We start from the raw sequence: 23,600 nt of genomic DNA on the forward strand, positions 1-23,600 counted from the left end.
TGTGCTGGTGTCTCCGGCGAAGAATTCCCTCAGGGCTACATGCAATGCACAACCCAGTTTGTAGCCTGTTGTGACTGAAAGCTTTCACACTGGGGAAACGTTGTTGTCACAAACGCAGTCAAAGAATGCGATAGGATTGAGGGAACAGGGAGATTGTCCAAGTTGACTGACTGCATGAGCATATGTTTCTATCGCCACCGTGTTTCCTCCACGCAGGCGACGGAGAAAACGATATAGAGACTCCTCGCGCTTCCCAATGCCAAGTTTCTCTAAAACGTCGAAATACGAGACACCCAGCCGCGAAGTGTCGATATTGCCGGAGAGAGTGGCGGGACAACGATCAGTGCAGGATCGCGGCTTCGCCACTCTTATGCGACGGTGTCTTCGGTTTCCGCTCTCTGCAGCTTCCACCGGGACGCTAGCCGTGCCTAATTGTGCTAGCTTTGAGCACCGCAGTTCATAGGGTTCACAGCGCCCGAGCGAAAGCTCGCGCAAAAGAACCGGCGAGCAGTCGAGTCGCTTCCAATCGACGGGGTGGCTAAACGCCGGTTGTGTGAATCGGGCTTAACGCATGAGCCGGCTTGCTCAAAGCAAATCTAACGTTCTTGAATGTCATGTAATAAAAATCTGAGACGTGCTACATTCTATACAAACTTGATAAAAAAAATCAAACACTCACCTTCGGCTGCTACGTCCGCCGTACCGCTTCAAGGCAGAAGCAACATGGCGCTCGACGTTTTGGGGTGTTGGGCTGGGGTGTTTTCAGTGTTGCTTACACGCCTAGTCGTGTAAACCGAAACCGGAACACCAATTTTTACTACCCCAAGTAATTTTTTGACGATTTATCACTAGCAGAGCGTGTAAAAATATGCTAACGAGTGAAAATGGGGTGTAAACAGGCGAAATATTACATTTTCGCTAACAGTGTAGGACCCCCCCCCCTCCCCCAATAGTACGTAATATAATACATAACCCGCTCGTCAAAATGACTTCTCGATTGCTACTAAAACCTGAATTGAAATACGAGTATCAGCTGCTTAGTGGGGCGCCGGCGGGTTAACATGGTCCTTGGCTCAAGAAGCGGTTGCTTAATTTTCGTAATTTTCCTGCAGCCTGTGTTGTTGGCCGAGCAGACGACTGGAGCTGTTTCGTAAACGCGGATACGCACAAAAGCTCGATTTCGCGGACAGATAAGTCGCATGGTCGAGGCATGCGAGTTAGCTGAAAAGTTACTCTCTGTGAAACAATCCTGTACATCGCCGCTTTCCTTGCATAATCAAAACTGATTAGTATATTACCGTCTCTCCGGAGCCCATAGTTTCGGTTTTGAACGAAATCTCCGAAACGAAAGTTTGACACGAAAAGAACAAAAAAACACCGGCAAAACAAAACTATGCTTTGCAAGTTTATCTGCACCGGCTACACTTAACCGTCTCAGTTCAAATACCTATAAAATTGGGCATTAAACAAAAGAAAATCTGTTAAATTGAACGCGCCCCCTGTTCAGGCGGCCCGGCCGAGCCGCCGCGACCTGGACTCAGCCGCCATGTTTGTTTGGTGGGGGCGCCCCCTTTAGGTCGCTGGAGTCGCGAATAGCCAGCCGGCAACGACCAGGCGGTGCCAGCAGGGTGAGAGCGCACGGTTACTATCCTGTCTCGTTGCAACTTAGCAAAGGGTGAACGATAAGCCCCACATTGCGTGCCGAAGGCTTCGAAATGCGCGACGCATACGAGCGCAACACACAAATATTAGAGCATGACGCAGCGAAAAGCCTGATACTTCTTCAGAGTTGAGGCGCGCTCCGGTGATATGCGGTCACGTTCCGATTGGCCCGCCAGGGCCGCAACTTTCGCTCTACTGGCACGTTACGCGATCACGGCTTCCTGGGATATCCAGTATTTCTTGCTTCAGACACTAGGCTAAGCGGTGCCACCAGAGTAATAGCTCACATTTGAACAATGCAGCCGCCACTCCCAGGGGTACCCAATATTTCTTGCTTCAGTCGCTAGATGGCGCCGAACCAAACAGCATTGCAGGTTGCCTATATTGACCTTTAAAAAACCTCAGCTATTAACCATATCCATGTTTGCGGTGGGCAATTCAGACGAGCCAGATGTGCTGTTACTTCAAATTGCAAGGCCATTTTGTAACAACCTCACACATTTCAATCTAAAAAAGACCGTTCAAACTTCTGACATATTGCTTCGCGATGTTGCTGTACGCAATACGAGCAAGTGAAGAGTGTAATGTTTTCAGAAGGTTGGGTTTGTTGTTCAATTTGAAGGTGGGGGACAAGGTGAGAAGGAATAAGGGTCAATTTTTATGTATCTTTTAAGTAACCAATGTCCGGAGTACAAGGTTGAGTTCGATGTCTGTTAACCTGTTCTTTTGTTGTAACTGTAGGTCTCTTTGTGGAAGTTCAGTAATGATTGTTGTCGGCCTTAGAATTCTGGGTGTATCAGCATTTGTGGAAGCAAAGAAAGTAGCTAAGTTTGAAATGACCGTCTGTCTCTGTGTGTTCCTCCGACAAAAAAAAATTGTTTTTGTACTGAAATCTCGGGCACCGAAAAAAGGATCGATGTCCACTAGCTCTCCCGCACCCGACTGTCACCAAGCGAGGACCACACAAAATAAACCCTAAGATAAGTAACTAAAAATTTTCCTCATAGATATATAATAAAAATTACCCAGATGGGCAAAAAAAAAAAAAAAGAAACAACGCCGTTCCTTTTTTCGTTTTAGTAACAATGTAACGAGTTCCCGTTCCAGTTCGACCGATGCCAAATGGAACTGCGGCGTTCCTTCGTTCCTCCTAAAAGAAACGCGTTTCAGGAACGCCGTACCATACAACATTGCCTAAAAATCCCTATTATGTTTGCAGCAAACGCACCGTATCTGCTGTAAGATGCCACAGTCGCACGAATGTGCGACTGTGGCTTTCGGCTGTGAAACGTGCTCAATCAGCGAGGACGCCGATTTGAGCCGAACGTTGGCGAGGCAGCCCCCGTTCAATTTGTGCCCTGCGGTTGCCTTTTTCGATAACGTTAAAAAGTCAGCCCCACTGCCTCGCAGCCTAGAAGGTGTTGACTTCAGCGTGCTAGCCCTGACCAACGCATGTACATGAAACGAGGTTAAGGGCAGAAAGTCTGCATTTTTCTCGTTCATGCGGGTCCTATGACACGAACACCAAAATCTCGCGACTTCCGCGTCGCCAGTGCATATTTATCAACGCCACATCAGCGAAGCGAACAGATTTGATGACAGTGTCTAACGTGGTTTGACTCAGCGATTTCGTCGTACCAAGCAAAATAACACGCCGAAGACACTTAATACTTCTTACGTGTAGGAATGCGAAGGCATTAGAGTTCCGCGGGTCCGGCGGTGACATCACGCTCCCCAACTGCACAGGCGAGGCCCCGCGCCGGCATTATGGCTTCCGTGACGAAGCATCTGCGTTGCTGTGCTTTTCCTTATGATTTATTTCTAAGGCGCGTCCGATTTGACCTTGAGCGGGGCTTGCTTTTTTTCCCCGCCGGTTTCACCACTTCCGTGACGAGGCATTTGCGTTGCTGTGCTTTTATTTGTGTTTTATATCTGAGCTGCGTCCGCTCTGACTTTGAGCAGCGCGTGTTTCATGACGTATTTTTATGGTCATCTTTCGGGCACAACGCCGACGCCTTTTCGCGTAACGGGACATATAAGGCTTTCGCCTTAATAAAATCGGACAACCACAACGTGGCGTTTAGTTTGCGGTGCTTGCGGAAGAGAGCAGATGCTTTACGTCATTCTGATGTTGTTTTCCAACGCTCACACTGTTCGCTATCTGTGATCAGTAATGTGTCTTCGTTGTCATATTCCTGCTATTAAAATAACACACTGTCGGTGGAAAGATTTCGTAATGAACATGTCGCACGACGCTGTGAGGATACATTTGAATTTTCATTATTTCTTTTTAAGCACGTGCAGCAGAAAAATAGTGTTGTTTACAAACTCCGAATATTTTGTTTTTCTGACATCTGTTTCCTACTCAAGCCGCCACAGGCGCTCTGACCGGTACCCTTGACATCCTCGAGCAACGGCAACAAATGTACAAGAAAAAACAAACACAAAAGGACAACTTACGTCATGGCGTTTTTTTCCCCTGGCAAATAAAATAGGAACACTGGTACATAACGAGACCACATGCCCCATCGACTTGGATGCATGCGTTTCTCATTCCTTGCACGTGCGTTAAATACACACCTGCAGCTCTGTCGAAGTCGTATTTCTAAATTCCGGGCCAATTCAAAAGGCAACCCATTTGATTTTAAGTTTAGCGCTATGGTAGCCACGACTATCTTGGTTTTCTTGTCGGCTCTGGTGGGGAAGGCGCTGTCGTCCACTCCTGGTAAGTGAGATTCTTTTCGTCATGACAGCTTCGTTACTTTTTGTTGTTTATTCTTCAGCACGTGTAAAACAAACTGCTACGAATCTATTAATTAAGATTATTATCATTACACGTGTCTTTATTCAAAGGTTTATCTTATTGGAGTAGATTGTTGGGCTAGTTGGTTTTTGAACTTGGATTACATTTTAGCGCTTAAAATACAAGGACACAAAGACGAGAATCAGACACCACAGTGCGGTACTAACTACTGATTGTATTAAATAAAACGTCACTTATATACCGTCCATGTTTCTGATATCGCCCCATCACTAGAATGCCCGATGCCAGGCCACTTCATTGAGGAAGGGGGGTTCCGTATCAAGTAGATCAATCCAGGTCACGCTGATACATGCTGCCCCACCCTTTTGAATCTTATTCCTTGTCTTCTGACATCGAAGGGAGGGTGGAGGCCTGGGACGTCAAGGCGAAGTCTATCAGGACGTTATGGACCTCCTCCAAAGCATATGTCTGGCCATCTGGAGACATTTGTGCGAGGTCCTTCAGGAGCCGTTTGTCGCTAGTGATGCTCCTGAATTAGTTGCAGGCCTGCGAGTTCGAGGATGATATATGTTTTAGAAAAACTACCTTCAGTTGGAATAACACAAACATACTAGGATCAATCTATGGTCCTGTTGGCCCTGGCATGTCAACATGGAGGCACCTTCCATAGGTTCCTTCGTACCCCGAGTGCTTGTTGGTGACATGGTTGTGCATGCTGAGCCAGATGTCGATGAGCAGCTTCTTGTAGCCTCCTGCAGCCCCTGCTGACCAGCAGATGTGGTTTGTAGCCGTCTGGATCCAGATTTGCAGGTCTTGGCATACAGCCCGTTTGCTTGCTGCGGTCAGCTTCTTCACACCTAAAGTTCAGAGTTGTGTCAGGGAAACCTGCAGCGTGATCACTGGAAAATGAAAGCTACAGGAATGGCCTGTTAGGAATGTTTACTTTTGGAGATGTGCCATATGTCGAAGAAGTGGTCAATCCCAGGTTCGTGCGTCTCCATGTGCCTTTGTGTGGCGGGGTGACGGTCAGTCACAAATGATCGGATCTTGATAGCTGCACCATATAGTTTCCGTGGATGGCAAAAGAATAAGTGATTTTACCAATTTGAACAAAGTACCTTAAAGGCCGCCGAGTACTGATATACACGAACTATGCATGAACATATGTTTCTCCTTGAAGAAATCCAGAGGCATGAGGAGGTCCTCTTTTTCCATGTTGACACTGGCCATGACCCATTCAAACCAGAAACAGGTGTGAAATGAATATTTTACCCAAATAGTGCATAGCTGTAAAGTAACTGATGACATAACGCAAGAGAAAGATTACGAGATTGTTGCAACAGGTTCACCTAAATCCGACTACTTACCTCTCTTAGCTGGACCTGAACAGAGTGGAAAATCTTGTTGATCTGCTCGACATGGACTGTGTACGGCAGGTACTTGGCACAGAACCCAGGGGAGTCATATCTCCCGTCAGCACAGATGTCCACCTCTTTGTTCTCCAACTCGTTGAGAAGCTCCTGTATCTCTTGCGGCCAGACCTGTTCATTCAGATGAATACTGCTTCAGAAAGGCATGGAGCGTACTACAATAGTTCCATCTGTTCATGTATGCACAGTGTAGTGTTACAGAATGAACGACTGAGTGAAAGAAAAAGGAAAGCGCAATTCAGCGAGTTTGAATGTGACTTAGATTGTGCCAGGTTGCGATTTCTGTTTTTACGTTTGCGTATTTCATAAAAGAGGCAGCCGGCCGCCCGTTACCTTGGAGCTGCCCTACCCTTTCCGCGCTACCAGCCACCCTCTGTTTCTTGACTGTCACGGGGAACCCGACTCACTCAACCCGATTCCAGACAGTGAAGTGCCCCAGGATATTACACATAGCAGTAATAAATTAAAGTATCATGGATTTAGTAGCCCATCGCACATATTTAGCATGATGAATGACATTTTATCTCTTTGAACTATACCATTGAATGCGCATACTAAATTAATATATTTATTCATTTAATCGAAGTGTGACTGGAGCTCCAGTTTTGTAGCTTAATCGAAAGTTGGGTGTATGGAAAAGAAAGTGCAGCTGCATTGTCCTTCCGGAATATCGCTCACCTTGTGGGCTGCAGGTAAAGCGAAGGCTTTCCGATGCTCATAGAAGCTCGAGTCGGAGATGACCTGCACGTTCATATGGCGTAGCATCCGCAGCGTAGGGGAAATCTCTCCAGAGAAGACTAGGTGGCTGGTCAGCAGTATGTTCCCTGCTGGTCCGCCGTTGACGACGGGCTGGCTTTTCCATGTGCGCACGTGCTCCACAGTGCAGATGGTGTAGACTGTGGTTAGTGTACCGTCAGTTTCGACCCTGGTTTGGCAGAGTCTTGAACACGCTTGGCACGTCTTGAAAAGCTCCCTCAGGCAGCTCTTGAACACCAGCAACTGGCACTCTTCTTCTAGTGACGGTGGTGGAACCGATGCACCATGCTAGATTCTGAAGTGGGATCATGTGAAACATTCTTTGCAGATTCTATGTGTTTATATGCACAACTTACATCTCAAAATCCTCGCTGCGAGACGCAGAGTAGGTTGCGTCAGTCTGGCATGTCGCTGGGAACAAGAAATGTGCATTCATATGGCACCCCACTTGTACAAGTGGAGAAGGCTAGCTCATGTGGATGCGACGGTGCAGGCACATCTGCGACAGGGACAGCTGGCACTACTGCAGGAATATTTGTCTCAGCAGAACAGTCCCTGTCATTTCTGCCTCGCAGGGTCCAGGCAGTCCAGTTGCCGAGGCCTGGGTCTGAAAAGGGCACTGTTTATTATACATTTCATATTTTTAAGCTTTAAAGGTGCAACTCGAGCACTTCAAACAATGCCATCACCATGTCAAACATCCATGAATTGTTTTGCAGCTCTTAAATAGCTTAGAATTTCTTGCACTCAATAAAAGTTCAGGCTGTAATACAAATGTAAGGGATGCCTTACTCTTTATATTTGTTTTTATAACTTACAGTACCATCTATATGTTCGGTCTCTAGTTCAGAAACCATAAATGTTCATGTCGCGATATGATGCCACATTACATACATATGTGAAGCTGCACCTTGACCTGTATTTACCAACCACTCAAGGAAATGCAACAAACGGGTGCTCATAGCCGCAAGTAGGAAACATACAGCAACCGCTAAGGGTTTTCAACGTCTAGAAGTGCCACTAAGCAACAAAATTATGGAGTCCATTTGCTTTATGCATATAAAATTGCTAACGCGGGTTTGCACGCAGTCGTCCGTGCAGGATAGTAAGAAAAAAAAAACTGAGTTTGCTCACAAGAGTCGATATAAAAGAAAAACTGCTTGTTAGTAGTCACGGACAATTGGAGCTTCGCTAAGCTGATACGAACGGGTTTGTGTCTGTAAACAAGCTGGGAAAATGTTTACTGAATTCGAGTGGGTCAATAGTAGAGAAAGGTAGTTTTGTTTGTGTTTTATTTTTACAAATGGGGGTTCGATCCTGGTGGCGCATGCTGATATGGTTCGTCCTTTTCGGGTAAAACCCGATATTACCCGATTGTTATCCCCCGAACAGTTCTGATGAAAATCAGGTTACACCCGATTTGTCTTCGAAAAGCAGTGTTGAAATCACGTGACTTGATAGAAAATAGGAGCCATTCCGGATCTGTTTAAAAGGTGTTTCCTTCGTCATTCGTTGATGGTCTTCGATTTGCGTGACCTCCGCATAGATTCGCTTCAGAACCGATCAAAAGGTACAAACATCCTATGCCTATATAATATATTTTGTTTAGTTTTGTTTATCTAAGTAACATATTGCACGTCTATGTACTTGATCGATAAAACCCCCCCAAAATCCGAATTTTGGAATGGTTTCTGGAAAAACACGATTTCCCCCCGATTATCGCCCTGAAAAATAGCACCCGATTTTTACCCCCCGATTTTCGAAAAATGTAAAACCCGAAATCGAAGAACCCCATGCACGCACCATTTTCGCGATAAGCTCTCGAACCGCTAGTCCGGAGCATTACGCACCAATGATCAACTTGACGAATGCCATGTGGATTCCCATGTTACACAAGTGCCTCCTCAGCTCTAAGCTCAGAATTTAGAGACCAGAAGCAGCCACACTGCGCAACGCAGAATTGAATGTTCATGACACTCCCAAAAATATTTGAATCATCGAAGAACTCACTAGAACTTTTTGGCGCTTTGGCGGAGGATCCTTGGTCTCATCGACGACGGGAAGCAGAAGCGTCGGCAAAGCACCTGATCGAAGACATGAACGACCCAAGTCGTCCTTTCGGAAAGCACTCGGCTCGAAAAGTTGGGCACATAAACGGGAAATCAGAGGCATGTTGTCGATGTCGTGCCCTCGCCCGGCGCAGCGTAACCACGCAGTTCTTCGTGGTTCTATCTCCGGCAAAGGGAAGAATCGCAGGCCCTTGCGAACGTTCTTCCCTGTTTGATGGTGGCACGTCTTGACGAAACAATTGTTCGGCATTTCAGGGAAATCGCTCAAAGTATGAAAGAAACTACTGCAATACGCGGTCGTATTCTACAGATGACAAGGAAAAGTTTGACTCGTTGACGTGGAAGGATCGCAAAGCTGGCTTCGGATTAGGGATCCACGGGAGGAAGGAACAGGTGTCCCGCAAACGCACGCCTGCACACGCCCCGGGAAGCAGACGTGCCGACGCATCACACCCTAATAACAAGCTTGCGGGGAGAAAACATAGTTCGCTGGTTTTGGAACGATAATCGCGAACTTTGGTTTCAGCACCACAATCATTTTATGTTTCTCTCAAACTCTATTTTACAGCAACCTTAAATATGTTGCAATAATAACGTTCGCATTCTCGCGAGATGCAGCATTTCTATTGGTCAAGTTTTAGCGATCGGCAGGGTATGTGGAATTGTCTTCCAAGAAAAAATAGTCCCGATATATTTCTACTGCCATCTGCTTACTAAACGGTTTTGTAATCTAAAACTTTGTGTACATACTAACTTGCACCTACTACGCAATATAAAAACATAAGCAGACAATGTCAGAAAGCTTCCGGAGGGCCCCCCTTTTAAAAGTTCAGGTTTTGCCTCGGCGATAGCTACGCCATAAAGCGTACACCCCAGGACGAGTTCTACTCAGCTTGGCGTGAATATGGGCATTTTAGAGGGCAGCTCATAGGCGCCCGTTTCCGGCTTGAGCGGCGTCGCCGCTCAAGCCGCGAACGGGTGCCACTGGCAGCGTTGGAGTAACCGCGCGTTGCATTATGGGACGTTTTCCCTAATGATGTCTCATGTGATGTCAGGTGTGACGTCATGAGTGAGTAGGAAGAGGAGGATTGAATATTTTCCGCTAAACGTAGCGGAAAAAATTGCCCGCTTTAGCGAAAAAATTTCCCGCTAAATCCAGTGGGAAATTGTTTTTCGCTGAATTCTGCTGGAAATGCAGCGAAAACTTCCCATTAAATGGGGGGGGGGAGCACGAGAGGAGGTGGTACATACTCTCTCCTCTGTACCCTCCCCTCCTCCTCCTCAAGAGCTGCGCTCTAATTTTGCATTACAAGGAGTAGTAAACGTTTTTAAACTTGTTTTCCCATAATAAAGTGTGCGGAGTCCGAGGAGCTGCTGCCAGCGACAGTGTTCAGGGTGCCACCGCACAAATCGTGGGTGGGACGGCCGCCACACCGCTCGAGTTCCCCTGGCAGATCTCTCTCCGCGTCATCGGCCTCCCGAACACCGATTACGGACACAACTGCGGCGGTTCCATCATCAACAAGCAATACGTCGACACGGCGGCTCACTGCATCCTAGAGTAAGTCGCCCGCCTTATTGAACAGGATTTCAGACAAATTCAAATAACTTTGGTTTCAGCTGAAATGGGACTCAGCTCACGTCCTTTTGGCTGCTAACTGGAGCATGCCGACAAAGTCCGCCTGGTCCGGGATTCGATCTCGGGGCCTCTCCAAGGTTAACGCTCTACCAACTCAGCTTACCATGAGTTGGCACGTCAGTGGAGCAAACGGGTGTTAACGGTTTCCACCAGTCTTGATCATACTGCTAGAGTGAGATCAGTCGTGAATAATTTGACATCATGAGATTCGGGAAAAGTCCCCAAGGTGGGAAATATTTACACACTCGTATGTCAACGTGCCCGGGCAAGGCGGATTTTTTCAGCTGTGACCAGTCGCTTAGGGGGCGCGGGCTGCGCTCCATTTCAGGTGCAAGACAATTCCATTCTCACTTAAATCTTTTCCCCTTTTGGGAGTTCCCATAAGCCCCAGTATGTTAAAACGCCTACCTTTTCGCAAAGCACTTGAGAGGGTCGATCACCACAATAAATGGAGGGAGGTATTTAAAGCTATTTGTAGGCCTGAAAAAGTGATTCTGCAGCGACACTGCACATGCTGTAACTCCACGATCAGTATCAAAACGCACACTGTTTTTTCTTTATTTTTTTGTTTAAACATAATTTAAATTTCTTCATTCACCGAGCTCCCTCTCTAGATTGCGGCAATTAGGAAGTTTTCGTATACCATTTTTCGCACAGCGCTACGCCCTCCGCGACGGAGACGCCGCTATCGCGCATGCGCGTCGCTAGCCTCGCCTGCAGAGTTCTGGATCTCGTAGCAGGTAGCGGAAAGCGTTGCGGGACGGCGGAGAGAATGTACGGAAACTCCCTAGTGACTCACCCATGTGCGTCGCGGGAACGTAGATGCTCAAGATTTCTCAATGCGCAGTATAAACATCGTTTGAGAAGTCAAATTGTTTGTATTATTCTTTTCCTTGTATTCGAGAGTGCTAGAATATTTCTTGACCCAACATTTGAACCTTGACAACAGCTGCCTTTTTTTGTGTGTAATCAAAAAAAGGAATGAAGATAGAGTAATCGTTACTCCAGCCCGCTGCTCGCCCTCTCGCGGGAAGAACGAAGAACAAGAGTGGTGCTCGGCGAGAGGCTCGGCTTCAAAAGGAGACGACTTACAAGACTTGTATGCCATCTTCTCACGAAACCGAGCCTTGAGCCTCTCAACGAAACTGTCCTAACATAGAAAAACTTCCTAGCATAGTCATTTACAAAGTATTATTTTTGACACACTCTCACACGCGCGCGCACACACAAACGCACACACGCGCACAAAACAAACATGCACACTAACACACGCAAGCACATACACACACCTAGTCTCTCTCTCTCTCACACACACACACACGCAAGAACACACAAATGAACTGTACTTGATGGAATGAATAAAAGTTTTACCAATCCATTGAAAGTCAAAATCAATGGCATACGATGACGAGAAAGTGGCGGTGATACACGAGACTTAACTGAGTTACGAGCCTTCAAACACTGAGTTACTTCATACTTCAAACGACAGTTAAGAAACTGGGTTCAGGAACTGAGCTACGACATCTCCGATTCGTTTAAAAAACGTTTATGAACGAATATTAAAAAAGTGAGTGTACTAATAAGAAAGAAATGTTAATACAAACCACACGAGTACATCATCTATTCAATTAAAGAATAACAACGCGACTTGGATGCATTACAGGTCAAGAAACTTGTAATGCGTAGCGCCATGTCTTTGCAAATATAAAAACTTTCACTTCTTTCTTTTATTGTGCGTTCCGTTTTGACAAATGCATGCCACATTTGGCCCTAAGACACTGATGAAAAATTGGCCATTTATTTGCAAAAAAAAATAACGGAATACGTGGCCGGCACACAGACAAGACATCTTCACCGGAAACAGGAGCGTTACCACGGCTGCCACCGGTATTATGGTTGGGGTCGCGATAAGAGAAGTCAGTATATTGCCGCGCGTAGCGTCACGGACTTGTAGAAGGCTCTCGTTTATTCTTGCTGCGGACATAACTTCTATCGTTTATCCCTGCTTATGTTGTTCTAGAAAGTGCGTGTTCATACTCGCCCTGAGCGCGCTACTCTCGAACCTTCTCTGCCGAATCTTCGAGATAGTGACTCACCTTAGATAAGAGTTCGCCCGCGACCTTGTCGAGTCAGTTTTTGTCCCAGCGTTCGACTCTGCTCATTCGCCGACTTCGACGCTCGCGACGCTTCGCTGTTATCTTTCTTTTCCCCTATATTTTTTGCACAAGTTGGCCTCATTAAACGTTTCAGTTCCTTCAGATATTTGCTTTGTTTCACTTGTCATTCGTGACAATATTTCATTTTAGTAGAAATGTGGAAACCTATCGAACTTCCACAGCATACTGGAACTTTTAGGCTCTTGATTAGTTTGTTTGTTTTTATTTCAGTGGCTACAAGTCTCCGTCGAACTATATTGTTGTGATTGGCGAGCAAAACCTCAACGTGGTAGATCCCTACGAGCAAAGAATCGCAGTGGCGAACGTAAGAACTCGAATTCTCTGCACCTTTCGTGCTCAGCCCTCCCCCTCCCCTCTTTTCACCCCCCCCCCCCCCAGCACCCTCCCTCCTCCCCACCCGCCCCCTCCGATCCCCACGGCAAAAACCTTCTGATGAAGAACGCTTTGGAACCGGAAGTACGTGTTCCCACTATATACAACATGATACAGTTTAAAGAAGCCGGAATAGCGAACTGACGTAATTAAAAAGTCTACGGGCGAGAGGAAAGGACGCGCGAGAGCAAACGGTAAGGCTCCTAAAGAAAGTAGAAAAGCGAGGGCAGAAAGGAAATTCCATGAAATCCACTACATCACAGAAGCGGCAAACCAGCTGGGGAGCGACTATCCCCGGTTACGCAGTCAAAGTCCCGAAGGACCATGCACTCGCGCACAGCAAGTGCCGACCGTGCGGCTGTGCAAGCGCGCCCGTCGCTTCAATTGCGCAACCGGAAAAAAAAAATATGAAAATAAAAAAAGGAAAAGGATCTTGTTTTAGAGCGCAGCTCTTAGGCGCCCGTTTCCGGCTTGAGCGGCGTCGACGTCGCCGCCGCCGTCGGCGTAACCGCGCGGTGCATTATGGGTAAATTTCCCCGCTTGATCTAGCGATAAAAGTTTCCCGTAAAAAAAGTTCCTCGCTAAATGTAGCGGAAAAAATTTCCCCGCTAAATCGAGCGGAAAAAGTTTCCCGCTAAATCTAGCGTGAAAATTCCCCCGCTAAATCTAGCGAAAAAATTTCCCCTCTAAATCTAGCGGAAAAATGTTCCCCGCTAAATTGAGCGGAAAAGTGTTTCCCGCTATATCTAGCGGAAAAATTTATCCGCTAAATCTAGCGGAAAACATTTCCCCGCTAAATCTAGCGGAAACATTTTCCCGCTAAATCTAGCGGAAAAACTTTCCCCGCTAAATCTAGAGGAAAAAGTTTCCCGCTAAAACTAGAGTGAAAATTCCCCCGCTAAATCTAGCGGAAAAATTTCCCCTTTAAATCTAGCGGAAAAAATTTCCCCGCTAAATCGAGCGGAAAAATTTCCCCGCTAAATCTGGCGGAAAACATTTCCCCGCTAAATCTAGCGGAAAATTTTTCCCGCTAAATCTAGCGGAAAAACTTTCCTCGCTAAATCTAGAGGAAAAAGTTTCCCGCTAAAACTAGAGTGAAAATTCCCCCGCTAAATCTAGCGGAAAAATTTCCCCTTTAAATCTAGCGGAAAAAATTTCCCCGCTAAATCGAGCGGAAAAATTTCCATGCTAAATCTGGCGGAAAAAAATTCCCGCTAAATCTAGCGGAAAGATTTCCCCGCTAAATCTAGCGAAAAAATTTTCCCGCTAAATCTAGCGAAAAAATTTCCCCGCTAAATCTAGAGGAAACATTTCCCCTCAAATTCTAGCGGAAAAGTTTCCCCGCTATATCGAGCGGAAAAATTTTTCCGCTAAATCTAGGGGAAAAATTTCCCCGCTAAATCTAGCGGAAAAACTTTCCCCACTAAATCTAGCGGAAAAATTCCTCTGGGGGGTCACGTGACCCCCGTGGTCACGTGACACCCCCAGGTTACGTGACCCCCCCCCCCCCCCCCGTGTGCTTGGGGAGGGGGACATGTGACGCCGCGAAGTGACGTGACCGCACCCAGTCACGTGACCCTCCCTTCCCCCCGAGGTCACGTGACCCCCCCCCCCCCAGAACACGTGCACCTCAATACCCTTCCCTCCTCCTCCTCAAGAGCTGCGCTCTAATGCGGCGTTACAGGTAGTTGTAAACGGCTTTCATTTTTAAACGCCCAGAAAAAAAAAAAAAACATTTAGACTAATACAGAAATTTAGTACACGAAAGAAAGTTTGGTGTTAAGGCCAATGGGGAATTCTGTTTTGAGGTTGAAGATCAGGCGGTTTTCCTCTCTCTTTCGCACGTGGGAGGAGGGGAAGCCTGATCTGATGACACAGACGCGCAAGTTTAGTTCCGTATGGCCGTAAGTCGAGAAGTGGTCAACTACAGGTGTGGATTGTTCCGAAGGAAGGTCTCCCGACAATCTCCGGGTGACGAGACGGCGGTGCTCACGGAATGGTTCGTGCGGCCGTCGGTCTGTCTCTCCGATGTACAAAATGTCGGGGCAGCTCGTGCAGGAAACGGCGTAAATGACATTGGCTGACTTGCAGGTCTGGTTGTCCGGAATTTTGAATTTAAAGTGTTGCGGGGAGCCAAGGTGCCTGCAAGTCAGGCGTTTTGGGAGCATCACAGGGCGTGGTGCCAGGTATGATGCCAGCCGGGTCTGGGTTGGTTTTCGCCTTCAGGCTACTTTTGACAAGAAGGGTGCAGAGGTTCGGTGGACGGCGGTAAGCGACGGAAGGAGCCCTGGAAATTAGTTGGGAGATGTGCAGATGAGATGCTGCAGAGAGGAGTTTATGTGCTAGTTTTGGGACTTTAGGATGGTACATAACTATAAAGGGGCTCTTTTTGTCTTTGGACGGTGGTTTGCGAAAAGGGCGTCATGTCTTTTAACGGTTTCGCCTTCCCCTCCCTCTCGGCCAATGTACCTAACCCCACCTTTGTGACGTGTCCGACCCCTGCCTGTTTCTTGTCGTCTTTCGCGTCTCTTACTTGAAGAAGGGCGTCCGCCCGAAACGTCGTGTATACCTCCTTGTCCGCGTATTTGTTTCGAGAAGCACAACCTTATCACTTGCGATTACGCATATGTATCTAACCTGGAAAGAGCCCAATGGCCGTCAATTTGCAAGAAGGTGCTGATCGATCGGTTCTGACAAAATTAGTTAAATTGTTTTCTTTTAATTATTTCATGTGCGTTTTTTCTCTTGAACACAAATATCTCATGGAAGGCTGTCGTTTCTCGGATTGCCGAGGGTGCCTCAATGACCTTCTGTTTAGAGTGATGCCACCCTTTGTAGTACCCGATGCTGACAGCACGCGCTCACGGGGAAAATACAAAGAAATCGACGAAAACAAAATATCGCCATAGCACAGTCAGCGCCAATGACTCTTTCACGCGCTTCTGAAGAAAAAAAAAAAGTAAAAGTGGGAACAAAATGGCCAGATGTCGCCACCCTAAGCAAAGCGCACATGAAGGCACCCTAGGATAGCCTAAGAACCCAAGAGGAAAGTTAAATATTCCCATAAAAAAAGTTAGCACCCCAACCAGAACTTCAAATATTAAAGGGATCCTGAAAAATATTTTTTTCTTACTTTCATTCCGGGTGTCCTTAACATGTGAAAGACATTTCTTGGTTTTGATCTTAACAAACTAAACGTTACAAAATACCACGTTTTTGGTTTTCGTCGACCTTTTCCACGAGCTCGTGCCACATGTACCCTAATATACCCATCACACTCGCCCGCTTTTGAACGCAAACCGGTGCAATGCCTCTCGGCGTCGCAACAGAGAGGGGCGAGGATAGAACTCTCGAAGTAGCGAGCTGTTTGCTTCGGCATTCGGATTAATTAACAAAAAATAATTTTACACGTTTTCTCGAGTCACAGATCACGATTCATCCGCAATTTGACCCTCCCACCTTGAGCTACGATTACGCCTTGCTGAAGCTGGCGAGACCGCTCAACTTCACGGGAAGCGAGAAGGCACTCATGCCCATCTGCCTTCCGACGCCCAACCAGGAGTTCGACGGAATGACCTGTACCGCCAGCGGATGGGGATTCACGAAAGACAGTCGGTGTTTTGTTTTCGTTCGTGGCTGGGAATAGCTAATAGTAACTAAATGGCGGATCCAGAGCATCACTTTTTTTTTTCTTTCTCTGCCAACTCCTCATTGGCGGAGAAGGGGTCACTTGGGACAAATTCTACTACGGTGCTTGCGGCGAAGTGACCTTGCGGGGTACCCGGTTTGGGGCCGGACATATTGTTCACTGAGCGTTCGCGTAATGTTTAATATTGGACTGAAGCCTGACAAGAACGAAGGTTCTTGAACGTTCGGACATTGTATGCCACTAAAACGTGAGCGTAATTGCGTTATCTATTATAATGCAAGCGCTGTTTCAACACGGCCATGTACAAGCAGACGACACGACAACCGACCACGGAGTGCCTGCGCGCGCGAGCTTTTGAGGAACCCGGGCGACGCCCAAAAGCGCATGCGCGGTGAGCTGCCGCCGTATGTCGTCGCACCCGTCGCGTCTCCTGCGAGAATGACGGTCGCTTCTCCCGCAATACCTGGAGTCAAAAAGTTGAGGCCATTGTGATGCTTTGCTCCGCAAGAGGAACATATAGAAATTCTTTAGGCGTGAATACAACGGACAGTCACGAATAGACAATAACCGTGGATGGTGTTATTACACACAACATAAAGAATTAGAACTCCCGTATGGTGGTTTCTAACTCGGGATTGCTCTACACTGCAACTTCAATGAGTTTGTCTCATTTGCTGTTGCCAATGCCGTTAACGGGAAACAGCCTTGGACATTTACGCTATACTCTACCAGTGCACTCTTTCATGGTTGTGGTGTCTGTGACTCTTTGATGGTTGTGGTAGATAAAGTGTTAACCACTTCAACTACGAGGCCTTCAGTATTCCCCCGCCAGACAACGTTACATTTTGCGTTGCATGTAAATCAATCTAATGCGCGAGCATTAGCTGCTTTATGGAGAGACGCCAGGATTTCTGTGGCCGCAAAAAAATGACCCATATACTCCGTCTGTAGCAGCGAAAAACAGCGGCTAAATCCCGATTGGCTGCGACGCGTTACAGTTCCAAGGAACGCCACCCCACGGAGAAGCCCTCATGCCTGCGGTGCGGCGCGCGCGTCGGTAAAAGAGAGAGGGTGGCGCGTGCGTCGCCTCCACACTTTCCTCCCTCTTGGGTCACGAGACAGGCGTGGCCGGAGGGGGGATGGGGGGAGAGGGAGAGCGGGAAAATTTCCCTCCCTCTCCCTGTGCACTACTGCATCACGTGTTGTACCTCTATACTCACAAACCCTGGCAGTTCGGTGACGGAGCCATAGAGCGCCCGGTCGCAGATTTCGAGCGCGAGGGTCTGGTAGCACAGAGAATTTCCCGGGGAGTCTGGTATTCAGCGCACAGCTTTTGCAGCGGCGAGGACCCGAAACATGGTTTTCAAACCCGACGAGAAAAGATGCGGTCGCCCGAGGAACGGGAGAGGCACGAGCTAGCATTCCATCGCTCGGGACAAGTGTCTTTCGGCGTCTCGCCGCAGAGGGTCGCCCATTAAGCGCGATCCAAACCAACGAGTTTTTGTGCGCGCGTAGGCAACACCCTCTAGAAACGTATAAAGCCTTAGCTCTTTTCCCGTGACGTCACACGATAGGGCGGATTGGTAAATGTGCGGAGCGCTGTTCAAGAGAAGTTGTCGCACCAATTTACCTCGCGGGCACTTTTTTTCTTTTACGCAGACAGAGTACATCAGCCACGGGGCCTCATCGTCGATAATAACAAGCCTTTCGTCCTGTTCTATTATGTTCCGAAACTTCATCTCTTTGCTCCGCAAGTGTCCGATTAGTTCTGCTAAAGAATGGACTTTCTCCTCTTCCTGTGCCCTCTTAAACATCTCGTCGGACTCCGCGATAGCTTTTTGCATAGCAGCATGCTCCATGCTCGCCCGCTTAGAGTCGGGATCTTCTCTTCTTGTGGCTTCCCTAGACAGGTAGGTCGGGCAGCTAGGGAACTTCGACGGTACAGCGTCAGAGCAAAGACGGACATGAGATAAGGGCACTGTGATGGTGCGGCCAGTACTTTCGGTATGCGATGGTTCTCGGATGAGGTCCTCATGTCCGAAGTGAAGTTTGCATACCTAGAGAGGAATATTGCGTCCAATGAACAAACCAATGGGCATTTGACATAAAGTGCGGATTGCGAGCCACATTTATACGAATGTATACATATATATTGAATTTCCATTTGCAATGAAACAATTAATTTTCTACCAAAAAGAAAGCTTACCCTTGAATTCTCGGTGACGGAGAGGTCTTCCCGCGGCACAGCGCGTATCCATGCGTCCCTCAGTGTTTGATCCTTTGGGAATTTGAGCACGGGCACTTTGGTGTCCACGGTGTAGTTTCGGCGGCATCGCGGCACACAGCACTTGCACGGCATCTAACCGTCGCTGTTTTCACGTTTCTCAAGCTTGCAGAGACACGAAAAAACTCACAACGACGCGCAAAAAACGAGAAAATCGACAGAACAGATATGCCCGTCGAAAAAGACACTCGGAAGCAGGTCGATTCTGCGGGGGACTGGTTCAGCCGCACCTGCAATGGGGCGACATGCCTTGACAGGTCCGGACACGTCGAGCCGTCTCTCGCAGCCGCCCCATTAGCTGATGTAGCTAGAGTGGAAAGGGGGCAGAACCGAGGCTTTCTCCCTTTCCAGTTGGTGTTGGCGTAGGTCGCGCGCTTCCCGGAAATTGCGTATTTCATGACGTCGCCCTCATTCCTCGCGCCTTCCCGGCGCGCACAAGGAAGTTGGATAATTCCGACTTTTTCTGAAGGCGCATTAAACGCCCTGTGACGTAGTAGGGCACTCCTCTCCCATATCCTCTCCCGGCTAATAGACCGATGTCACCAAGCAAACTGCGCAGGCGCGCGCATTCCGGAAAAGGTGCCGCCGCCATGCTACTTGTAGTCATCCCTTCCCGGCTACATACGGCTGCGCGTACATACATCATCATATATTATCATTTAGCACATCCCGGTATCACCTTGGTTCTCTTGCATGTTTTTATTTCATAAGATTGTGTTGTTTGTGATGCCTTACTTTCCTCAGCAACTGCAGAAAAGCAGTTTCAGTCGCCTTATCGCTTTAGAATCGCTTTGTCGTCTGCTTCTTCCTCTTTGTGAACGCGTGAGCCCACTGCCGTTCACGGGGTAATCCCACTGCCGGCCGCGGAAGCACAAAACACAAAAACAACGGCGACACTACTCGAACATTCCGACTCCTCGGACATCTCAATTACCTTGCAAACAAGTGAACATCTAGTGCAATGGCAAAGAACACCAAAATTCGAGGGACCATCGGCTCGGTGTAGCACCACGAAACAGCATCAAATGTGATGAAAAACTGAGCTTGGTTGTGCTCAGTCTTGTGCATAACGTTTAATCAGCCATCAAGTAAGAGGAGCTAAATAGACTTTCTTGGTCAGCGATAGTTTTCTAAATGTTGTTTCATTCTCATTTACAGCCTGTGCCACAGAGTACCGATGAACAGCGGGAGAAGCCTGCACACAAAGTACTGATCTAGAGAAAGGCCATGCCTGACGCGCCGTAATAATTGGCATCTATCAAAAAGAAGCAACCATGCCAGATACCTGAAAGCTTGGGGTGGAGATGATTTTTCGTGCACAGTCTCTATTCACTTTTATTTTGTTTGCGGAAGATCCGAACGCTAACAGTTGCCCGACGGGGGAAGCTTTTTTCTGCGGTCTCGACTGGTGCTAATGCAGAATGGACCAGTAACACCTGCCTAATAGACCACCACAAAATGAATGAGGTTCGTTTCTTACATTTTTGGCGGTAAGTACGTGTTCCACTTCTAAATTGCATTATGGAATCTTTTCACGTTTGTATGAAAAAAAAAATGGAGGCTGCTTCCGAAAAGGCTGTTTTATTTCAAGTGGTGCATATCGGGAATCGCTGCTCTTTTTTAGTGATTGTCCTGATCTTTTGAAGTACAGTTGTGCTTGAAACATGTCGTCGCAATAACAGTTATAACCCCCAAAATACACCGAGCAAGAAGTGTATTAAAAACAGCCTCCGCAAAGCAGTTCGGAGGTCCTATTTGAGATAGACCAACGAATAGACCGCGGAGCATATGGTAAGAGAGACTCCAGCTTACGGAACACTTCGGCACGCTCTATGACTCGTGCCCTGTAATCTTACAGATCTTAGGTGACGTGCAGTAGGTTGGATATAAATTACGAAGCAAATCGCTAAACACGTAGTAAAACGCTATTTTTCCTGCCGCTCTGTCCGGCTCAGTTGACCTTTCTTTGCCATGCTTCTTTCTTGCGGGAAGACATAATATCCCAGGCCTTTTTGACTGGTGCTATTATCATAGCTCCGTGGCATACAACCATGTGAGGCCACCGATCGAAAACCATGAGTAAACACCCGGCTAAAAGTCTCGTGCTAACCCGAAAACTTCCAAACGCCGGGCGTACAATGCGCATCGACGCGACCGGAAAACTGGGGAGAACTACAGGTACCAGAATCCACCGCGGCAACGGTGGCGTCGCGCAACTCCTGGTGAGATCGATCTATTGGTGGAGGGCACCAGTTCCGTCTCCGCGTTTCTGCGCCGTCTGGCGCAGATGCTCTCCTCTTGCCCGAAAACGCACCGTCCTAACCAACGAGCATGCTTGTGACTCTAAACACACACCGGAAACAGCAAAAACGTCACAAAATACGCAATTTCCGGGAAGCGCACGACCTACGCGCGCACAAAAACGCGTTGGTTTGGATCGCGCTTTACACGCATCTTGTCTGCCGCTCTGCCTTTTCACTTTCGGCGGCCGCGTCACGTGGCGATCTGCCAGGCTTTGTCAGCATAGACCTTTCCAAAAAAGAGCGTGTGGCCAGTGCCATTTTGAGTAATAGTCCGTACGGCACGTGCTTTGCCCGCTTTCTGAAGCGACGAACACGCACGTGCTGGGCTGTGAAGATTTCACGCCGGACTGCGATTTTGTAATCATTGGAAACGTCTATAGAGGAGGCTATGGTTGTACGCTCTGCTTTCAGCCATGTCGCGCCGCCCGGCCAGCCTCTGCGGACGACAGCGGGGCCCGCTGCTTGTGGGAATGCACTGCGCGTGGGAATCTTTTCGCATTCCCACACGAAAGCAGTCTTAAATGTCCTCCTGTAATTTTTTTTTTTTTTTTTTGCTTTGTGTTTTGGGGGAGGAGGCTTTGTCTAGTATAGCCTTCCCCTGTTATTTTGCGTAGATAACGTTATCATTTATGCTTTTATTAAATACATAAAAAAACCTGCAGCCTTTCCACTCGTGTGAAGAAGGGAGACCAGCGAAGCTGTACTACTGTGGTGGGAATGAAGTAATGCCCGGCTGCGAGTCGGCAAGCCAGAGTGGAAATGCTCGAAAGGTTGCCGCCATCTATGAGCGACGGCGGAAAGCAGACAATTCGCAAGTCGGTTGTCTGGCTGCCGCCGTCGCTCATAGATGGCGGTAGCTGTCCAGAGTGCTGTGTCATCAGGCCATTTAGGACGCACACGATCCTGGGGAAATTAGCCCTTTAGAGCTCCGCTGTAAAAACGACTGACCAATACTAACCACCCAGTGTTCGGATACCATGGGTAAATGATAATGGACCTTGACTCCTGCTTTATTCGTCTTCTCCCTGCAGAGTTCCGGGGTGGAAAGATATCCCAATCCCTTCAGAAGGTCGATTTGCCCATCGTGGCTTACGCAACCTGCCACGAGTACTACCGTCTCGTTAGTCCGGTTGTAGAAAACAGCATGATCTGTGCCGGTCCCGAAGCCGGCGGAAAAGGATCCTGTAAGGTAAGAAATTCGTAGTATTTAGACTGAACCCCAGAGCGGAATTTTGTAAACGAAGGCATACTGATGTCCACGAACTGGCCAATAGCGCCTTTGCTTTGTTTCTATAGCACACGGATGCCGCGCAATAATTAATTTTCATCACGGCTCCTGGAACACGTGTCAGACTGGGAGTCAAACTGGGGTCTTTATCGGCAGCTTTAATTCGTCTTCACCTAGAACACGGCCGGCGCTGAACTGTCCGCGAGGCCAGTGCTTTCTCAGGGAACCACGTCCGCTGTCCCAATTCCTTTTCTTAGAAATACCGGAAAGTTGTTCCCAACGTTTGTGTTATGTACTTGTCTTGTCTTTGGGGCAATCTCATGTCCGTGTCCAGTTTTTTTCCACACAAGACCCGATAAACGCCGATTATTTTTGGACGTCAAACATTGACACCAGAAAAGGACGAATTCGTGGAAGCAAATAAATCCCGAATAACAACAACCCCGAATTCAAAGCAAAATATGACCCCCCCCCCCCCCCAGAAGAAAACAAAACAAAAAAACGGGGAATTATACATTATTTTTATGTAGATGAAATCTTTAAGTCGCTTGCAGACACCCTCTGAAGCATGTTTCTTCCTTGTTTGTGATCCTTTCACACTGGACATACAGGCAATGCAAACATGCTTCGAACATATGTCTGAGGTATGTCTGCAGATCAGGTCTGCAGAGAAACTCCGTGACCTCTGCATGAAGTGTGCGAAGTGCGGCTGTGGCCTCAGGCTATCCGTTGCAACCGCGCACTCTCTTTGTTGCCAGGGTGACTCCGGGGGGCCCCTGCAGTGCGCCAGGTCCGACGGACGCTACGTGCTGGCCGGAAGTATGTCGTGGGGCGTCGAGTGTGCGGCGCGCATGGAGCCCTCCGTGCTAGCGAGAATCTCTACCCAGGTCGCCTGGATCAATAGCATCGCCGGCCCGACCCCGTGAATTTGCCCATGGTTTCCATCGAGCGCCCGCTGTCTTTTGTTTGCATTAAAAACTGTCCGTGTACCTGAACAAAACGTTATTTTAAAGCCTAGGTGATTCTTGCGTGTGGCTGTATTTTTAGTTGAAATCAGAGAAGAGCAGCGGACGTTGCTGTAAGGACGGTCCTGTCCACGAGAAAGTACCCTCTGACTTGCGCATGAAGGTGCCCTTCATATCCACACACTCGAGATTCGTGAGATTTGAGTGAGGTGCCACGACTGCGCATGCGTGCCAAGCCGACACCAGCGCCACCGCTCTGGCGTGACGTCAGGGCCGCCGCGTGTTGGTGTGTGCGATTTTCC

The 23,600-nt window shown here is 47.9% G+C and overlaps 1 protein-coding gene across 1 annotated transcript; it reads left to right on the plus strand.

Moving 5' to 3' along the window:
- Window positions 1-7,036: 7,036 nt before the first annotated feature.
- Window positions 7,037-23,259, plus strand: LOC115314451 (trypsin-1-like). The gene is made up of 6 exons (XM_040210431.3): window positions 7,037-7,169; window positions 10,035-10,242; window positions 12,708-12,801; window positions 16,297-16,480; window positions 22,137-22,294; window positions 23,092-23,259. Exons 1-6 carry the CDS (start codon window positions 7,037-7,039, stop codon window positions 23,257-23,259), a joined length of 945 nt encoding a protein of 314 aa, XP_040066365.1.
- Window positions 23,260-23,600: the final 341 nt, after the last annotated feature.

The sequence above is a fragment of the Ixodes scapularis genome, unplaced genomic scaffold (genome assembly GCF_016920785.2).
Source record: "Ixodes scapularis isolate PalLabHiFi unplaced genomic scaffold, ASM1692078v2 PGA_scaffold6__148_contigs__length_123643588, whole genome shotgun sequence".
Classification (NCBI taxonomy): domain Eukaryota; kingdom Metazoa; phylum Arthropoda; class Arachnida; order Ixodida; family Ixodidae; genus Ixodes; species Ixodes scapularis.

What these genes read in the sequence shown, in the direction of transcription:
- LOC115314451 (XM_040210431.3), top strand. Translation starts at nt 7,037, where the DNA reads ATGTGCATTCATATGGCACCCCACTTGTACAAGTGGAGAAGGCTAGCT. An exon ending in AAAGAATCGCAGTGGCGAAC is followed by an intron (nt 12,802 to 16,296) that starts GTAAGAACTCGA and finishes CTCGAGTCACAG; the next exon opens with ATCACGATTCATCCGCAATT. An exon ending in GCGGAAAAGGATCCTGTAAG is followed by an intron (nt 22,295 to 23,091) that starts GTAAGAAATTCG and finishes CTTTGTTGCCAG; the next exon opens with GGTGACTCCGGGGGGCCCCT.